The sequence below is a fragment of the Balearica regulorum genome, chromosome 7, assembly GCF_011004875.1.
Source record: "Balearica regulorum gibbericeps isolate bBalReg1 chromosome 7, bBalReg1.pri, whole genome shotgun sequence".
Lineage (NCBI taxonomy): Eukaryota > Metazoa > Chordata > Aves > Gruiformes > Gruidae > Balearica > Balearica regulorum.
Window position 1 is genome coordinate 9,647,935 of NC_046190.1, and position 19,608 is coordinate 9,667,542.

At 38.0% G+C, this 19,608-nt stretch overlaps 1 protein-coding gene across 5 annotated transcripts in view; it reads left to right on the forward strand.

Annotated features, from left to right (window-relative positions):
* CCDC186 (coiled-coil domain containing 186) overlaps positions 1-17,209 on the forward strand; it is a 35,760-nt gene extending 18,551 nt beyond the window's left edge. For 3 of the 5 annotated variants that reach the window (XM_075757845.1, XM_075757846.1, XM_075757847.1), the window contains 13 exons: positions 1,875-2,003; positions 2,949-3,161; positions 4,661-4,780; positions 5,336-5,461; positions 5,782-5,880; positions 6,632-6,718; positions 7,498-7,640; positions 10,635-10,890; positions 11,524-11,713; positions 12,820-12,900; positions 14,159-14,369; positions 15,416-15,635; positions 16,339-17,209. In XM_075757845.1, the coding sequence (XP_075613960.1) occupies positions 1,875-2,003; positions 2,949-3,161; positions 4,661-4,780; positions 5,336-5,461; positions 5,782-5,880; positions 6,632-6,718; positions 7,498-7,640; positions 10,635-10,890; positions 11,524-11,713; positions 12,820-12,900; positions 14,159-14,369; positions 15,416-15,635; positions 16,339-16,422 (1,959 nt within the window). In that variant the 3' untranslated portion in view covers positions 16,423-17,209. Of the gene's footprint in view, positions 1-1,874; positions 2,004-2,948; positions 3,162-4,660; positions 4,781-5,335; positions 5,462-5,781; positions 5,881-6,631; positions 6,719-7,497; positions 7,641-10,634; positions 10,891-11,523; positions 11,714-12,819; positions 12,901-14,158; positions 14,381-15,415; positions 15,636-16,338 lie in introns of those variants that run through there. The other 2 variants (XM_075757848.1, XM_075757849.1) reach the window with 2 other exon arrangements.
* Positions 17,210-19,608: the final 2,399 nt, after the last annotated feature.

Sequence of the window (19,608 nt, forward strand, 5' to 3'; positions counted from 1 at the left end):
GGTGTGGTTACAGTTGTAAACGTTAACAATGCGTGGAACATGTATAGAGTGCATGGTAGTCTTGCACATTATTTTGGTATTTATGGGTTACTATATACAGGTGTTTCCCCGGTGAATTGTTAGAACTATGACAGGCCAAAGAGGAACGTGGAGTGTGCATTGGTGTAGGCTGGATTTAGTCTGGGACGAAAAGATGTCACATCAGGTGTCATTGCTTGTCTCTTACACAGTTATCTGCTAATGTTTCTACGGTTGGTTGGCCTAGCTTTATAAACTGATTGCTACCTCTTGCCAGATTTCTAAGCTGTATTTAAATTACTGATTTCTGTTTGTCAAAGTTCTGGAGACTACCCTAGTTGTCAGGTTTCTCTGTTAATGTCTGCATTGCACAGAAATCTGTTCTCAAAGCAGTGTGTCAGGCTCCTGGTGTTCCAGAGGAATGTACTGATGTGGGTAGAAAGTTTGTTGTTGGTTAATTTCAAAGAATCTTTGAAAATCCATGATGTGATTGAAAATGGAATTGAAAAAGTCTTATTTCTAAACTACAAATTGGAATTGCATATGCCTGAATAAATCAGTATGAGCAGCTTAGTTGTTCTCTGTTGTCTGTATTTCCATGATAGCACTGTATGATTTCATGGAACAATATTATGAATCAATTGCTTTATTCCATTCTGAAAAAATAATTTAAAAAAAATATTTGTGAGGGAGTTCTTACCTGACCAGAAAGCAAAATGAAGCATCTGTGATACTACATGCTTGCAGGTAATTTCAGAAAATACTGGTTTGAGGTGTAATACTCTTATATTGTAGTCACATAACACCTGGACTTGTAAGAAAGATATATTGCAGTGAAACACTTGAGGTGTTTTTATTTATGATGTGTTTATTGTTACAATTGCTAAACTAGCGTTTTCTGGTAGCTTTCAAGACAATGAAAGCTTGGCTGCACTCACAACTGCAAGCAAACTGTACATGCATGCTTGTGCGTGTAAAACTTTTATTTTGTATGGGCAATGATTCATTTGCAAATCAATTCATTGATCAATTCATTGAGTGGTAGGAGAAGCATTTTAGGTTGTTCTTGTCTTTTATGTAGCAGTTTGGAATTGCACAAAAATGTAAGATACTGACACTGAGATCTTGTACTTTTTTTACACACATACCCCCAAAAAACCCCAAACAAAACTAACCTTGTTGAATCGGCTTTCCCCTGGAACAAGAGGACAGGTGTTAAGGCACAATTTGAACAACCTTTGGGCAGCGGTACAGCTTACGTAGCCACCGCTTGCTCTTGTGCTAGTGCTGCCGCTTCTACTGAACTTTCATGACTGTGCAGTGAACATGCTGTGGGGAATGTTCCAGTTGAACATTGGTAGTTATTCTTCAGCTGGATCAGATCTCTGCCTTGGTTCAGTAGGCAGCCAACACAAGTGCCAGCACAGTGAGTAAGTACCTCTTTATTTGGCGAGTTATTTTTCAATGAATTAATTCCCAGCCCAGTTCAGTATGGGTGCATGACTGCTTTGCTGGCACAGTGAAGGATATGGCACAGGGATAGCAACAAAAGGGTAGAAGGTGAAGCCTCAGCATTTGCTGTGAATCTAGTTTTTTGTGTAGTAAATTACTGTGCTCTGTGTTTTACTTGATTTGATGTATCTTCAGTCTCACTGAAGTTAAGAATTGACATCTTTCATGCTTGTCCTGAAATACAAAGCTAGATGTTGATAAGGATAGTTGCAGCTTGACAGCTGTAAAATGCAGGTAAATACCTGTTGAAGCATCTAATTTTGTCTGGAATGTTCCTGCCTGTACAAAACATGATCAAAGTCTTATTTTCCCTATAATTATATCATAATGTTGTCTTTTTTTAGCTGGAAGCGAGAATGGAAGAGCTTAATAAAGAAGTGAAAGTGAGTAAGGACAAACTTTTAACTCAAGATGCAGCAGCCAAAAATGCTATTCAGCAGTTGCATAAAGAGATGGCCTTTAGAATGGAACAGGTAATATGGAAAACCTTTAATTATTTCAAATCTTATGAACAAACTTGGTTCTTGTAGGAAACATGCAGCCTAGGTTGTTAGATCACTAGGTAAGTAAACATTTTCCAAAATTGGAACTACTCACGTGCAGTTATATATGCATTTTTGATAACTGGCATCAGTGAATTTCTAAATAGCTGTTAACATTCTAGAGTGCCTGATAACTCTTTAATGCATATGTTTATATGTATGGAATTCAGCCCTCAATGAAACCTCGTTTTCCTTACCTGTAGGCTGATCTTCATTCAAAAAGAGATAAAAGCTGGTAGTGATTTTTTCAGGCAGGCTGTAACAAAATTAGTATTTTTCTCAACTCCAGCACAAAACTCTTATTTTGTGTCATGTATTACTGAGAGCTGAGATGATTTTTTTTTTTTCCCTTCTTAATATCATATCATGCCAAGTATTTTCTCTATTGTATGAATTCTAAAGCTCACTGTATGCTTTTTTTTTTTTTTTATTTGAAGCAGAATTTGTTAGTGCTGGGGCAGGGGGGATCTGTAAAAATAAGCCACTCGAAAAATAAACCACTGGATAATGACTGTGTAGTTGTCATGTGGACAGGGGAAGGCAGGACTAGTACTGAGTATTTGCAAATTTATTTTGTTACTAAAACTTTACCAAATACACTTCTTTTTGTTCTGAAACAACAAATTGTATTCCAAATTACTAATGGATTGATAAGTCATTTGAGATGTTTATCTGTGAAGCTGCAGCTGCTTTTACGTGTATATATATACACACACACACTCTGTTACAAGCGGAATCTAATGTTAGACTTTGCAAAGCTGAGACAATTTTGAGTCCTACTTTATTATGCTACAATATTGAAAATATCCAGTAGTGTCTTATAAAAGCTAATTATGAAATACAAGATTGATTCATTCTATTTTAATGTTTTTCAAGGCAAACAAGAAATGTGAAGAAGCACGCCATGAAAAGGAAACAATGGTGATGAAATATGTCCGAGGGGAGAAGGAGTCGCTTGACCTCCGAAAGGAAAAGGAGATACTTGAGAGAAGAGTGAGAGATGCAAATAAAGAAATAGAAAAGCATACTAATAAAATCAAACAACTTTCTCAGGAAAAAGGAAGATTGCACCAGCTCTATGAAACTAAGGTGCTCTAAGTATTGCTGTATGGCTTGAGTGAATGATTAAAAGCACTATCAGAACAGAACAACCTTTTCACTTGTTTGCTGTTCTACTTGGTGAAAGGAACCTGTTTTCATTTGGTTTTGCTGTATAGCTGTGATAAACCCCTTTCCTCCAAGGGAAGGGGAAGAAGTTACTGAGTTCTCATTGTCATCTTTTTGAAGTTCCTTTTAATATTTCTCTGAATATTAGTTTGTGAAACATTAGGGTTTTTTTGACAAAACAGAAAAGACTGCTTGTTGCAGGTGCCTGGATTTTGAGGGAATTTCTAGCTTGTTTGTTTGGATTTTCTTTTTTTCTTTAAAGGCTGCAATGGCATTAAATTATTGCAGTCTTTTTTGCTATTTTCTGTTCTCTTTAGTACTGCTAAATACCGGTAAAAAAGCAATAGGGTTTTTCAGGCCCTATTAAAAAAAAAAAAAGCTGTTATTTTTTTAGAAGCCAGGAAGAGATTCCCATCAGCCTCTTAAATTATCCAGGCCTTTTTGTTTTGTGCTTCACAGCTGTGCTTCACAATTCTACTTTATGTGAAAGATCCCCAAATTGAAAAATTAATAGGGTTCAAACTTTAATTCGTCCCTCTTCTGAGCAATTGTACTATGCACAGAGGGATCAGGAAAATACATCTGAATAAAAGCCCTAAAAATTACACTTCTGAAACAAAAAAATCACCTCAGTGTCCTCTCTCACATGAACAGGAAGTGGGAGCATGACTTCAGGTTTCCTAAACAAAACTTAACATGCTATCTATCTTCATAACTCCTGAGGATTACACTAGAGCCTTACAGGAATTGTACTGCTCTCATATGGTGCTGCTTTAAACTTTTTTGGTAAGATGAGCCTATTGCTTCAGAAACACAGTTTGGAAATTTGGCTTAATGCAGTGTTTTGTGGGTACTGGTATAGAAGGTTACACCAGCAGTGGCTTCTGTTAACATCCTTTTCTTGGCACAGGTTAGCGATTTGACTTGCATTACATTTTTGTGAGTCAGTGCTCACAGTAGTCTGCACTTGTGTAGTTGGTAATACCATTCCGTTGGTGTCACGGTTTTTGTCCATAGCCTTGTATAATATATGACTATACCACTTTGAACCTCTGTTTCCTCATCCTTTTGCCAAAAAGGAACAAAAAGAGGACTGTGCAGCTTACCCAGGTGGTACTTATTTTAGATCAGAACTCTAGCCTGTTCTTTGCGTTTTAACAGATATGTAACATTCATGTACACTAACAGTAATGCAATCTTTCCTTGCTATTCAAACCAGAATGCTAATGTCTTTTTCACTGGATTATGGGTTAAAGCATTACTGAGCGCTCTCAAGTATGTGTGTGCTTTTGCAAAATCCAGATAGTAAGGGGAAAAAAAACCCCAAAACCCACTTTTGACACTTGAGCAGGAGTCTTGTTGTAGAAGCACTGGATGATACAAATCTATAAAATAAAATAAAATCTATGAAATCTTTTTAGGATGGTGAAGCCACTCGACTCAACAGAGAAATGGAAAAATTGAAAGAAGAAATCAATTCTCATGTTATCAAAGTAAAATGGGCTCAGAACAAATTGAAAACAGAAATGGATTCACATAAGGTTAGTGAAGTAGTACTGATACCATGGCATGAAAATATAGTCAGAGGAATGTAGTTGCTGTACTGTTTACTTTTTATATAGTATTAAAATCTGTTTCTAAAGTGTTTTTTGTTTAATTTGAATACCCACAGCAAAAGTCAGAATAATGCTCTTAAAAATATTGATAGTGAAATGGAAATGTTGAAAGGATGTGAGGGGAGGATGTATGGGGGGGGGATTCTGTTTAATCTTTCTGTTTAATCTGATCAACTTTTTTAATATGAATTAACTGTCATCTTAGTTTAGTTCTTATGTGATAGTTAAATCTATCATCTGAAAATGTGCATGGCACATAACCGAGGATCCTTTTGTTCTGCTTTCAGTGTTGGAACAGATGAAATTGCATAAAGTAATAGTTGAATGGAAACAAGAGGAAAATAATGCTGGATGGGGTTTTTTGTTCTTCTTGTTAATTCTTTCCAGACTGAAATAGGAAGCTTTTATGATGAGAAATGCTTTTCCCAGATTAAGTTAGATAAACAGGTTTAACCCATTATTTGTTACTGGTTTTTGTAGGAAACCAAAGAACGTCTCAAAGATGCGATGACAAAATTAACTGAAGCAAAAGAAGAAGCAGACCAGATAAGGAAAAACTGTCAAGAAATGATAAAAACCTATCAAGTAGGCACATTTTCTCAGGAGGTGAAATTAGTGTTTAGCATCTGAGTTGTCTTTTTCCTTCTCTTGCTAGCTTATGCTGTAGCAGGGAAGAGTTCTCCTGTGTGAGCTGCAAAGCTGAGATGACTGTTCACTTATTTCTTTACTTGGAAAGTTGTTAAATAAAAGGGAAACTGTTTGCCTTGATTGGCGTGCAGTGGAGGGGGTCTTTCTTGGCATGTTGGGAATTGTTAGATGTGTACCTACAGAAAAGACTCAGTGATGTGAAAAGCTGTCTGCTTATAAAACTAAAAAGGGGAATGTAAAATTCTAATACTGTACTTACATTTCTTAAATCCTTTTAGGAGTCAGAAGAAATTAAATCAAATGAATTGGATGCAAAACTCCGAGTAACTAAAGGGGAACTAGAGAAACAAATTCAGGAGAAGTCTGATCACCTGGAGGTAAATATGTGATGTGTGGAGTCAACACAGTTGGCAACTTAGTAGTTAAGAATGCCATGAGGTTTTAATTTTGAGAATCTTATTTTAAGCTGCTTACAATTTTTGCCAGATGTTTTTCTTTACTACATCCCAGGTGTCTGCCTCCAGCCCTGGTTTTTGGAGGATGTTTTTAGCTATTACCTTGGATTCGCTTTTTGAAAACAAAACTTATGGGAAAAATATGATGTAATGAGGACGAAATAACTGCTCTTTCATTTATAAACATGAATGTTGCTGTAATTTAAAGTACAAATTCAGATGGATAGGCAGGCCTTTCTCTGGCCAGTATTTTGCCATGCTATATGGCAAGGAGTGACAGGGAACAGCCTCTGTTCTGTGTAGAGACTTGTTAGCCAAAAAGTTAAATTCTCTAATGATTTAGTACTGCTCACAGCTCGTACGTTCATATGCCATCTTCAGAGTTAACCACATTTCAGCTTGCCTAGAACTTTCCCCAGGGGCTGTTGTGGCATAGATTTGTACGCCTGAAACTAGAGTGTGTAAGCTCACTTTTGCTCTCAGTTCTGAGAATAAAGAAGCTTCTAAGCTTTGCTTTGCTTTTTGATTAAGTGAAACAAGCCTTTAGGGTACCTGTTCTGCCTCAAGCCCTCTCAGCTGTTGTGTTGGCCTGCATTGGCTTAGATTATTTTGACATCCCAGGAGGTGCCACTGTCCATTTAGATTTCTCAAGGTGATTCTCACTCTTTAAAAGGTGCATCATGCAAAAATAAAAGAACTGGAAGACTTGAAGAGAACATTTAAAGAAGGCATGGATGAGCTTCGAACACTGAGAACAAAGGTAATGTTGTGTATTGAAATGCAGTGGGGCTAAAGGCATACTGTTGGATTTTGGAACAAGACTATATGCACTCTATTAATTGCATTTTTACTTCTTTTGGAATAAACAGTGTGATTAAAGACTGGCTGGCATGTGACTGGAAGGGATACGTAACTGTTGACTCTGGGTAGCCTTTCTTAGGGAGTATCGGTTGATCCATAATACAGCAATGTTTTGTTTCGTGGTATGCACCTCATTTTGATTGAAAAGTTGTGAAAAACATTTTAGTAAATGTATTGTAAATTTAGTAACTTAAGAAAATGAAAAATACTTGTAAACTTTTCCAACCCATGAAGCTAGTTTTGTAGAGTTTGTAAGTGTGACCTCTGGTAAGGAGTGTATGCTATCCATAACTTCTGAACTGTCTATATGTAGATTAGCATGCCAGTCCCTCTATCCAGAGCAGGGGTTTAGCGCAGCAGGACCTGAGAAAAAGGGAGGAAGATGTAATAAGGTGTTGGCTTGGTAACCGGGGAAAGATGATGCCTTTGGATCCTGGTCCAGTAGACTGATAAGTTTGAGTCTTTGAACAAAACTAATGTTAATCACACTAGTTTAATTTGATTTTTTCCTTTTTTTTTTGTTTATTTTTCTGACTATATTTCATCTGAAATACTTGGTGTATTGTTCTAAGCTACTTGGAACCACCAAAAAATAACACAATCTAGACATTTGATCAGAATAACTCAGCTCTGAAGTTTGGGAGAATAAATAGTTTCTGATTTTCTTTTTCTATTTAGGTAAAGTGTCTAGAGGATGAGCGTTTAAGAACAGAAGATGAGTTATCCAAGTATAAAGAAATTATTAATAGACAGAAAACTGAAATTCAGAATTTGCTGGACAGAGTCAAAACTGTAGATCGTCTGCAGGATCAACATCAGAGGTACAGCTATGCACTTTGAGGAATGATTTAAAAGATTATCTGGGATGTGGAAAGTTTTTCTGTATTGAAATTATTGATCCTTTAAAATGTATTGTAATTTGAAGAATCCCTGTCCTAATTTAAGTGTTTTTCTAATCAAAATCAATATTGGTAGTACTCAGGATAACCTTGGTGGCCCTTTATAAGACAAGGGAATTGAGACTGATAAATCTAACTCAACATCTTTCATTATTAGAATAAGAAGTGCTAGCTTTCTGGCATGCTTTATAGGAAGTTATGTCTTCTAGGTGTCTGCCCAGCGCAGGTTTTATTGAACGATTGGGGAAAAGCAACTAATCTGGAAAGATAGATTTTTATTTTTTTTTTTCAAAATTATAACACATTAATGAACATATTTAACAAAAAGAATTTTGTATATTTGACAGATGCTGTATTCAGATAGTGGGGAGCACTTGTATTTTTAATGAACTGGAATTCATTCTGTTGTGTCAAAAGTTTGCTCATTTAAGAATGTGAGGGAAATAATCTCAGAAGAGTTGGGTTCGTGGCCACTTCAGGAGTGTCTGAGCACAGTCATGTTTCTATATGGTACATAAGGACAAGAATATACATATGCTATCCACTGATTCTAATGGTGTTGCACAAATGGAGAGAGACAAATGTCAGATAAGCAGAACCATCCATGTGTCCTGCCTGTGCTTTTAAATAGTTTTTATTTATTATTGAAAAATATTTCAGTGATTATATGCCTTCCTCAGGGTTTAGAGAATGAAGCATTTTTCCATTTGCTATGGTGCTGGTCAGCTGTATTGGCACCACGTCATCAGCCTTTCTAGGGAAATGGCAGTGTGTTATAGACAACTGAAGCTTACCCTTTGATCAATAACAGCTATTTTTCACTTGGGGTCTTGCCAAATGAATTAAAATGACTGTGATCATAGTGTGAAACTACAAATGTGTTTTTCCAGTTATCTTTTCCTCTCAGTAATTGAGACATGCTTAAATACCTGTTATTCCTATTCGATTTGGATAATTTTTTTAAAGTATCCTTCCCATACAACACTTATTATCCCTACATCAAGTTTCATATTGTCGTTTACTTCTCTTTTAGAATGATTTTAACATGTATCCAGTACTCCTCAGAATGTTTGATAAAGTTATGGAATCTCAACCAGAGATTTAAAACTCAAACCAGTAAATTCCCATTATCCTTTATGAAAGAGAAATCCTGGAATCTTGACCACCACTTTTCTTGTTGTTGTGCAGAATAAGTAAACTTTCTGCCTTCATGTTCTTGGAAGCAAATGGAAGGAATTTCATCTTAATTCACACAAAATCTTATCTATTTTCTTGATAAGGTTGATCCTCTTGATAAGGAGACAGGTTTCTTTAGCCTAGGGAAGAGAAGACAGAAGGGAGGTGTCCTTAAATGTATAAAAGGCTACTATAAAAGGAATGTTTAGCTATCCTTGTTCGCAGGAGGAAGGATAAAAATAGAGTTTTGCAGGAAAGATGGTTTTAGGTTGAATGCTGGTAAGAGCTTTATGGTTGAGCTGGATACTGATTACCTCCAGTATTGCCTGGTCTCCTTCATTGGAGAACTTCAAGGCTAAGCTAGAGATCTCTTTTAGGATGGTGTAAACATTTAATTCAACCCTGTTAGTTCAACCCTGACTGTTAACTAGAGATTTCTCCAGTTGTAATGAAACAACGTATTTAGAAATGTAAGATATAAGCCTAGCCTTCTGGCATAGGTTTTTAAATGGGAGCTATAGGTGAGATATTTTGCATCATAAATGGCTGGGCGGAAAAAAAAATCAATGCTGTAGTTGTTCGGTCTTAGGCCTTTTGAAAGGTGGAATTAGGCTAAAAAAGACTGGAAAGGCACTGTGCATTACATTTTATGTATCCTTTGATAGTGCAATGCTAGCTAACTTCTGTTGTCATTAACCACGTGAACTCTTCATTTTGGTAGTTCCAGTAGAATTCAGTTACTTACTTTTACAAAATTATAGTTCACTTTCAGAATTATTAATGATTTGGATTGCCTGAGCCTCACCTCTGTTTGAAGAGGCATGTTGATATGGGGTTGTTGATTTAAAGTAAATTGAGCCTCTTGGTAATTACATTGACAGGGAATTAAAGGAGATGTGTGCCCTTGCTTTGTATAACTTTTATTTTTAAATTTGAATATACACACTCCCTATGAGAAAGAGAGGTGAGGGTTTTTCTGCTGATGTTGGAAGGTAAGGTTTTAGAAAGGTGTAGAAAATCCTGGGATTGAAGAACTAATGAAATAATATTGCAAGAACAAATGAGAAGAGGACATTTTTAGTCTGTAACTTGTTTAAGAGCTCTTTAATTTTGAAATTAATCTCAATCACTTTCTCTAAAATGTTGATCATAACTCAAGATGTGGCCTTTCTCACTCAAATTGTTTGCAAGTGATAGATCAAAAGCCTCCTGATAGGAGTGCTTCAGTAGAAACAAGAGCTTGTTTTGTAGAGGATAGGGGGAGTAAGACAGGTCCTTTGAATTGGAGCTGCACTGCTTGGGTAAGGATATTTCAGAAGTCACCATACTGCTCTCCTGGTAAAGCTCATCTCTTAAAGACAAGCCATCTTGCAGAATGACCACCTTTGTTGGATGTGCAGACCTTCCTCTTATCTATAGGATCTGGTTTTGAGGGTTTTCTTTATACCCTGCACTGAAACTCATGAAGTTGAATACAGAGAGATGGTCTTCCCTGAGGAAGCTAACGACTGCATGGCCTTCTGTGGATACAGATATTTGTCACTTCAGCCCTACAGCATGTCATGAAATGGAACTTGCAAACTCTCTTGGCCTTTAAAACCATCCAGTGACTAAGAGATGCCCAAGGGTCATTAATTGTTCCTCTGCCTTATTTGGTCTTCACCTGAATGCTTTTATTTCAATAAGGTTTCATATCTTTGAGCTCAGATTATCCCTAATAAAATACAATTGTTTTGACAGAGATGAACAAGAAATCAGTGCTTTAAAGGAAGAAGTAGATGGTTTCAATTCTCTAATTGCTGATCTCCAGAAGGACATTGAAGGTAGTCGGAAAAGAGAATCTGAGCTATTGATATTCACTGAAAAATTAACCAGTAAGAATGCACAGCTTCAGTCTGAAAACAATTCCTTACAGAGCCAGTTGGATAAGCTTTCTTACAGTGAAAGAGAGCTGCAGAATCAGCTGGAATGTGTTCAACAGACTAAAGATGATCTGGTGAGTACAGTGTGCAGCTTGTTTTTTGCACTAGTGAGATCTCTGATACTGTTAAAGATGTGGCACATGAATTCCACCTTGTGTCTTTACTTACCTGACTGCAATTTCTCATTAAGTTTGCCAATTTGGTAGAATAACAACAGCAGGATATGTACACCTCACGTTTCTAAGGGGAAAGAAATCCTGAGGTGCATTGCACTGGAATGAGGGGGTGTTACTGTGTTGCTGTTTAAGTACAGAGTTGTTCTCTGTGCAGCTGTCACTGAAACAATCGGAAGATTGCAAGTTGTCTGTGAAATTTATTGCTGTAAACTGTTTCTTAGGTCCTGTTGGTACTATGAGATAAACATAATTTTTAATAAACTGAGTGTGTCATGAAGGGCAGTGTGACTGCACTGTACAGCTCTGCATGGCTCTGTACTGTATCAGGTAGATGTTTTGGAGATAGTTCAGGAGTCTTACTGCAGCGTTGCACTGTGCTGCATATTCATTTGTAGTGATAGTGTTTAGCCTAAATAATAAATGTAAAATGTGAATGATTCTCAGGTGAAGTGCAGAGCTGGGGCTGTTGAGCATACAGTATGGTTAGGCTGGAATTTTTTTTATATGACTGAAATAAAACTACAATTTCAGGCCACCAAGTTGCAGAAGGAGGAGGATCAGCGAAAGCTAGAGGTTGAAACGCTACAGGCTCAGCTAGCTTCAGAGCAGAAAGAACTAACAGCGCTGAAGACCCACGTGGATGAACTGAAAGATGAACTGGCTACGCAGAAGCGCAAACATGCAGCAAACCTGAAAGATCTCACAAAACAACTTCAGCTAGGTTGAAATTATTTTCGGATATAATGATCAGCCCCATCTGTAAGCCCCTTCACAGTGTCTGGTAGAGACGAAGGTCCTGTCTGTGTATTCACACTGAGTGTAGCCCTTCAAGTTGTCCCCATTCCTAAAGACAGTGAGAGTGAGTGAGCAAGTTAAATCTTGGGGAAACTGCAGTTACAGCAGACAGACCTTGGTGTCAATTTTCAGTCTGAAATACAACTTTTCAAATGGGCTTAGACATAAAATGAAAGATTTATTTCAAAAGAGCTTGGCCTTTGTTACCATGTCTGTGACTACTGAAACGTCACTGTGGGTATGTATGGATCCTGGTCTGTGTAGGAGTATATTCAAACGTTGCTAGAAGTTTCCTAGTTGCTGACTGTATCAGGAATTGCTGGTGACAGTTATTTTTAGTATATTAAACAGAGAGCTTCAGTTTTTGAAGATGGCTATGGAGAGACTGAAGACTAATTTTATCAACAAATAGAAATCATTAAATACCCAATAATACATATGCTCTGAATGCAGATAGATTTGAATATAATCAAATCTGTTTGACGTGTATTTGAAACAAGAGATCCTATTGGCATTGTGCAAGACAAGTTCCATGTCTCTTTGTGTGTGTATATATGTGAACAGCTGTGCACTTTCCTTCTTGATCCCTACTGAATGAGTGGTGCTCTGGCACAAGTACTACACTCAGCTCCCAGTAGTGATATGTTTATGCGATCCTGGAACAGAGCTGCCATTCAGTAGTTATTTATATGGCAGTCCTAATGAAAAGTAAAATCAAATTTCAATCTTACCGTTCCCAGTTAATCATATGTATGACATTATCCCTTTCAACTGGCAACTGCTGCAGGGTGTAGGGATCTTGGTGGATGTTGCATCCAGGTGCTTCGTGGTTGGGGACAGGGAGAGGAGGGGGGTTGTTTGGTCTTGGGTTTTTTCCCCGAAGATTTTTAGTTGCTACTGTTATCTTCCAGTTGTCAAGCCATGTTAAATTAGTGTAGGTCAGAGAAGCTTAGAGTTTTTGTATGTTGTGTAACACTATGATTTTGGGTTTTTAATCTGCTCTTGGTAACTATCATTTTATTATACTTCTAGCACGGAGGAAATTGGATCAGATGGAAAATGGTAATTATGACAAAGAAGTCAGCAGCATGGGGAGCCGTTCCAGTTCATCAGGTAATATAGCACATAGCAGGGCTGCCAAAACAATTCTTCGATCTTAATAAGGTTGCCATGGTGTGCTGCCATGAGCCTTGCTCGTTCTGTGGTTTGTGCATATGCAGTGTGTGGGCAGCCTCCCGTTAAAGCTGATAAAATAGCCTTTAATCGCCAAAATGCAGTTGTAAATGCTTATTCTTATAACAAGATTAAAGTTTAATGTTTATAATGTTTATATATTTTGGTTCTTTTTAAATGCCTACCTTTTAATTTTGTTGCTTTTATGTTTGGAGGAAGCTCAGAGGACTCCAGTTTATAGAGGACCCTCTTAAATGCTGCCAAAAGCAAACCAGAAATGAGCAGTGGCTTCCAACATTGTTTAATTGCACTATTGACAATTGCAACTGTGTAAATGATAAATCAATTAGCATGTTTGGAGGCATCAGTGTATTTGTGTAAAAGTCATTACTTTCTATCTGGTTAGAAGTAAAGTGGTTATCTTTAGCACAGAAACCAACATGTGTTTTCTTCCTCACTATCTTTGGATTTTAAGTTCTGTCAGTGTCCTATAATCTCACTGTATAAGAGAGAGAAATACTTAGAAGAGTAGAAAGAAAAGAAAAATATTTCAAGCTCTAAGTGATCAGTGCTGCAGAGTATTTATACATAGGGCTTTTGTCAGGCTGTACACAGTTATTATAGTGGTGTAATTTTAGTGGACTCCAAACCAGATATGTTTAAAATCAGCTCAGTCTTTTACAAAGTAATATTAATGAATATGAAGGTACTTATGCAGCAATAAGCATTACTGAAGCAAGCTTGCTTATGCTAAAGGAACTGTGCCCACTGCTGTTTGAGCATGTATCATTTAAATGGTATAAGGATTGCTTATATAAAAATCCACTTATATAAAACAGAAACTGACGTTCTGAAGAAAATATCCTAAGCTACTGAAATGTAATGAATGCATGCACTGCACTAGTGGAGATGTTTTACCTCATAGAATCATAGAATGGTTTGGGTTGGAAGGGACCTTAAAGATCATCTAGTTACAACGCCCCTGCCACACGCAGGGACACCCTCCACTAGACCAGGTTGCCCAAAGCCTCATCCAACCTGGTCTTAAACACTTCCAGGGATGGGGCATCCACAGCCTCTCTGGGCAACCAGCCTATAGTTGTGCTTGGGATTGCACTGACCCATGTGCAGGACCTTGCACTTGGCCTTGTTGATATAAAAGCAAAAAGAGCTTTTACAAACATGGATGTATTGGCAGGGTCCCTTAATGCGCGCAGCAGCAATGAGGATCGGTCACCTGAGAATACTGGATCTTCAGTAGCTGTGGACAGCTTCCCAGAGGTGGACAAGTCTGTCTTGGTTGAAAGAATACTAAGGCTACAGAAGGCACATGCTCGAAAAAATGAAAAGATGGAGTTTATGGAGGATCACATTAAACACCTCGTGGAGGAAATCAGGAAGAAAACAAAGTACGTTCCGAGTTCTGTTCATACAGTTTTTCAGCGTTGAACTGGTGCACTAGACAAGTATTCTGAATTTTGTGTAAGACAAGTAATTGTTTGAATGGAAATATTTAAAACAATAAAAATATGACAGTAGGTCTCAAAGGTAGGATTAGTCTTGGGGTTTTTTTTCCTCCTTATGTTTCCCCAGCAGTGACAGTTACTGAGTTGTTTACTACTAAAAAATTTCAGGAGGAATAGAATGGTGCAAGTGGTTTTTTTTGGTAGCAAAATGGTCACCAGGTGGCTGATTTGAGGTGGACTGCTGCCACTGGCTAACATAAAAGTCCATTCTCTTCATGTGCTTAAAAGGATGCTGATAGTAAGTGTTTATTTTGGAAGGAGAATCTGCAACATTCCAGATGGTATTCTGGCATGTGTATCAGACAACATGTCTGAGCCAAAGGTGGTCGGTATTTAACGTGTGAGACAAGATTCCATGTGATGGAAATACCATCATACAGGGTGATGTCTGGAACTTCAGTGAGGAGGCAAAGAAGTTGTGGCATATCCCTTCCTCTGGATAGTAAAGTTGTCTGTTAAGTATAGCCCTTGGTTAATGAACCTATACATTTATGCCCATCTAGTACCATTTCATAGAACATGATGACAGCTTGTGAAGACTCTTGAGCAGAGACTTCATAATTTTTGTCTTATCTGTTGAAAGCTTAAGATTCCCCATCTGGAGTGATTCAGCAAAGTAGAGAGAGGCATTTTTTAAGTACCTTTTTTGCTCCAGTAGCAATATTTCTCAAATTCTCAAAATACTTCTAAATATATAAACCTCACGCATTGTCGTGATTCAGCTTACCAGCATCTCCAAGGACACTTGTGGTATGCCAGGTTTTCCTCTGACCTAGAAATTGCAGGAGCTGATTTTTACTGCCTTTTCAGTAATACAGTATTGCTTGAAAATAAAATTACTCTTATGTCAGGAATCTGAAGTTACTTCAATGTCTGACTCTTCACTGCCTTGTAATGCTATAATGTGTTTTTAATTTCCCCCCCCCCAGAATTATTCAGAGTTACATTTTGCGGGAGGAAGCTGGAACACTATCATCAGAGGCCTCTGACTTCAACAAAGTACACTTGAGTAGACGGGGCGGGATTATGGCATCTCTGTATACATCTCATCCCGCAGATAGCGGTCTCACGTTGGAACTCTCCTTAGAAATAAACAGGAAGCTGCAGGCTGTTTTAGAAGATACATTACTGAAAAATATTACATTGAAAGTGAGTAGCTATGCCAGTTCTTCAGCATATTCTTGTGGTTCTGAGATACTGCCTTCAAAGAGATGCGTGCTAATAAAAGAAGGAGGCTTTTCAGAAGTTGGCTCACTGTGAATTGGTGACGCTGATAGCATTGGCTTAATCAAAGGGTTCTGTAACACAGTCCATACTGAACCTCTGTTTTGGGACCCTCATTGTACACAGCACTAATGGGCTGCTGCTTGAAATAAATTCTGGGCTGCTTGTGCATTGAGGAGGGAGGAGCCTCTCTGTGCTTTCCCCCAGTAATGTGGGGCCAGGGGCATGGGCTTTGCATGCCTGGCCCTGTGCAGCAGCTGGGTGCCCTATGGAGCTCTTGGGGCAGCGTGTCTGCTGCAAGGGAAAGATGGCAAGCTGGAAAATGTGCAGGCTGCCAGCTGGACTGCAGCGTTCTGCAGAAGTTGCAGATCTCTTCCTGCAATTATCATTCCCTTTGAACACTATGCTTTCCAGACAGCCTGTAGAATATTAGTAACTGCAAAAAAAGACTTGCTGAGAGTTTTGCGTCCTTTATTGAAATGAGGTTGGTTTTCTCCAACTCTGTCTAATCACTTGCGCTTGTTCTGGATACTTGAAAGTATCAACCTGCTGACATAAACAGCATTTTGTGCTGATTGACTCATTTTCCCTGTATAACTTACCCTATCCTTTTTTTCCCCCCCCAAAGGAAAACCTTCAAACTCTAGGAACAGAAATAGAACGGCTTATTAAACACAAGCATGAACTGGAACAGAGAATAAAGCAGACATAACTAAAACTTTTGTGGAATAACCAACATGAAGATGCAGAAAAGGCAGGTGCTACAGACCACTGTTTTTTACATTTTTCCTGACATTTGATTACCTGCCAGCACAAGCATCTGGTATTTTGCATATACAGCCTTTAACCATACAGGCATACTTGTGTGAGAGATCTACAGGGTTTGGCATCAACGTGGTTCTGTCTACCCAATACCAGCCTGAGATGTTGCGGAATTTTACTACACACTACACTTATTTGAAGTGGCATACAGATGCTTTGCAGTGCATACTATGTTTTGAGTGAGTTGCAGTGAGATTTTAATTTTTGCACTGTATAACTAATCAATCTCTTAATGATGGAGCTTGAAAAAAAATAAAACCAATTATGTCTTAGTTACTGTTGAACATATCCAGTGTTACTGAGCTTTAAGGGCTTTCAGACATTATTTCCTTTCTTGCATATTATTTCTGATATTCAAGTTGATGAGGCATTTTTGACATATGCATGGAAAAATACTTTGTCACAAAATTTTTGTTTTTAAGTGATGGCCATGATATTACATATTTTCTGCTTTAGATCAACATTCAACTGGTCGGTTTATTCAGAAGTGAAACAACAGTAAAACTAAGGGATTAAGATGTTTTCTGATTCAGTTGTTGAGTGTGTGTAATTGAAACAAATGTCAACAAGTCCTGTAAACCCTTGATCGTTAGACATACGAATCTAAGGAAGTCTGATATCAGATAATTGGTTAATAAAGTTCTCTGGCCTTCTGCATAACTATCAGCATTTAAAAAGGAGTTTTAACTGCCTGTTGTTACGTACGTACAGGTAGGCATCATAATTGCATCTGTTTTCAAAGACAAATGGAAGCTAACTAAATTTTCTCATTAACTGTGGCTAGACCAGCCAGTGAAAGTAATGGTAAGAATGGGAAATATAGCTAAATAGGATTTTAATCTATTGGCTTGACTGTGAAAGTGGCACAGAAATCTGTGTAAAATCCTAGATTTTACTGTTCTGAAGAATTAGTTGGTCAAAATGGCACAAACTGACAACTGTTACTTAGTCCTTCAGTGGCTGAGAGGTTGATGGAGGAAGAGCATCAAGATGACAAGATTCTGGTTAGTCACAACAGCATGTTCACATTTTAATTCCATGATAATTAATTTACAGGATCTGAAATATCTCTATTCCAGCAGTAAATGCATAGATTTCTGTATTTATTGCCTTTTGACCAAAATAAATTGACTAATCACAATGTAAATATATACTTGGGGTTTTTATTAAATACTTGAACTTCTGTTATAATGAAAAAAGATTCAGTGTACATTTACAATAGCAATGCTTTAGCTATTTTAATTAGAAAGGATACTTGGGGAAGGAGAATCTATCTTATCGCAGGCACCGTTTGCATCATTCACAAAGCAAGGGGCCTGAATCTGGAAGCACACGGGAAGATAATTTATCAAAGCACCTAGGTGACTTAGGGGTGTGTACTCCATTGTCAGGTGCCCTAAGTCCCTTGAGGTTTTCAGTGAACCAAATCGAGCGAAAGGGCCTGATTTGGTTTGAGTAGTTTGAAGAGAATGAGAAGACTTCCTTTTTACTTTAGAGATAGGCATCTCTGAAAGCCTGGGGGGATCAAGACCTGGTTTGTGGTCCAGAGAGCTTCAGGAGTTTTGGATGGCAGATTCCTTCAGTGTCAAAGGATTAAGTATTTCCTTAGGGAGAGTGGAAACAAATTATTTAAAACCTGACCAAGCATTGTAGAAACTGTGAGCCTTTAATCTGGGTGGGGTTTTATACATATATTTTTCTAATTCCTGAGAGCAATGGTTATCTGAAGTGTTAGGGAATTTGGACCAGTCCAGTCATGGGACTACCTCTGTGTTACTGTTAAGTGATGTGAAGAGGAGAATACCTGGCTCTGCTGAAACAGATTGGTCACCAGCTTCCAGGAAGCGAACAGGCAGTTTGTGACTGAACTAGAAAGTATTTAGAACAATTTGCATGTTGAAACATAGCTTAGCTCTGTATGTTTGTGTTTTCATGCTTTAATGTACCAGATCTTTGGATATTTTCAGGCGCTCAGCTGAATGACTCCAGTATTTTAGATACTATGTTAATATTGTAATCATTTAATGTATGTTCTCCAAGTGTACAATGTGAATGAAGGAGAGGTGTGGTGCAGATGGAATAAGTGCAATGACATTGTGGAAATTCCTACTTCTTTTTTGGCATGATTGTTTCTCCTTTTAAGTTATTTGAGAAGCTGCGTTAGCTGTCCTCCTGCCCTGCTGGAAATGCTGCTTCACCTCTATAGCACTAGTAACTTTTCAGACTACTTTTCTTGGTTATGGAGACACATAAAGCAGCCAAAATATCACGTTGTTTATTGTGCACGGTATTTTCATGGACCAAAGTCATCTTCTACAAGCGTTATTTTAAACATTCCTAGTAGAGATGGAAAGTTCATTCTAGCTTGCACACTGGCAAATGACTTTCTATGCAGCAAGCCCAAAATGTGATGAATACGTGGCAGGGTCGGCCAGCAACTTTGCTTAATAAAGTTGCTCATTTGAGAGGCAGCAGTGTATTAGCCATACAAATGTTGCTGGCAAGCCACCTGCCTGTTGTTTCCGTGGGGTATATTGTCAGGAGTGTAATTTTGTTGGTGCACCTAACAAAAACGCTTCTGATGAAAAGGTGTGTTTCTGTGGAGTGGCTCACACAGGTAAGCACCAGCTGGTGCAGAGTTGGTGCAAGGCTTGTGTAGCAATCACATTTCACTTACCCTTGTTTTGGAAACATTATATTATGAACTTGAGATTGAAAACTGTCCTCAGATGAACCAAATTTTAGAGATAAACTGATAAACTAATTTTGAAGCCAGCCTGGAGCAGTTAGCAATGACATACCTGTCATTGAAATTCAGTGTCCATTAGACACATAATTGCCACAGGCTGCTTTTGAAGATTCCAAGCTTGTAGCTAGTTGTGTCGTACAGGCTTAAACATCTGTTTCTTAAATACTCCGGTGCTCTTTTAATTTAAACATCGCACATCCAGATGTTGTTAGAGGCCCTACAGGAAAGCTGTCTATGCTTGTCCACCCTCTGTAAAATCCAGCACTGTCACTGTCTGAAGCCAGACCCTCTGAAGAACACCGTTTTATGCTATAGAAATCACTGGCT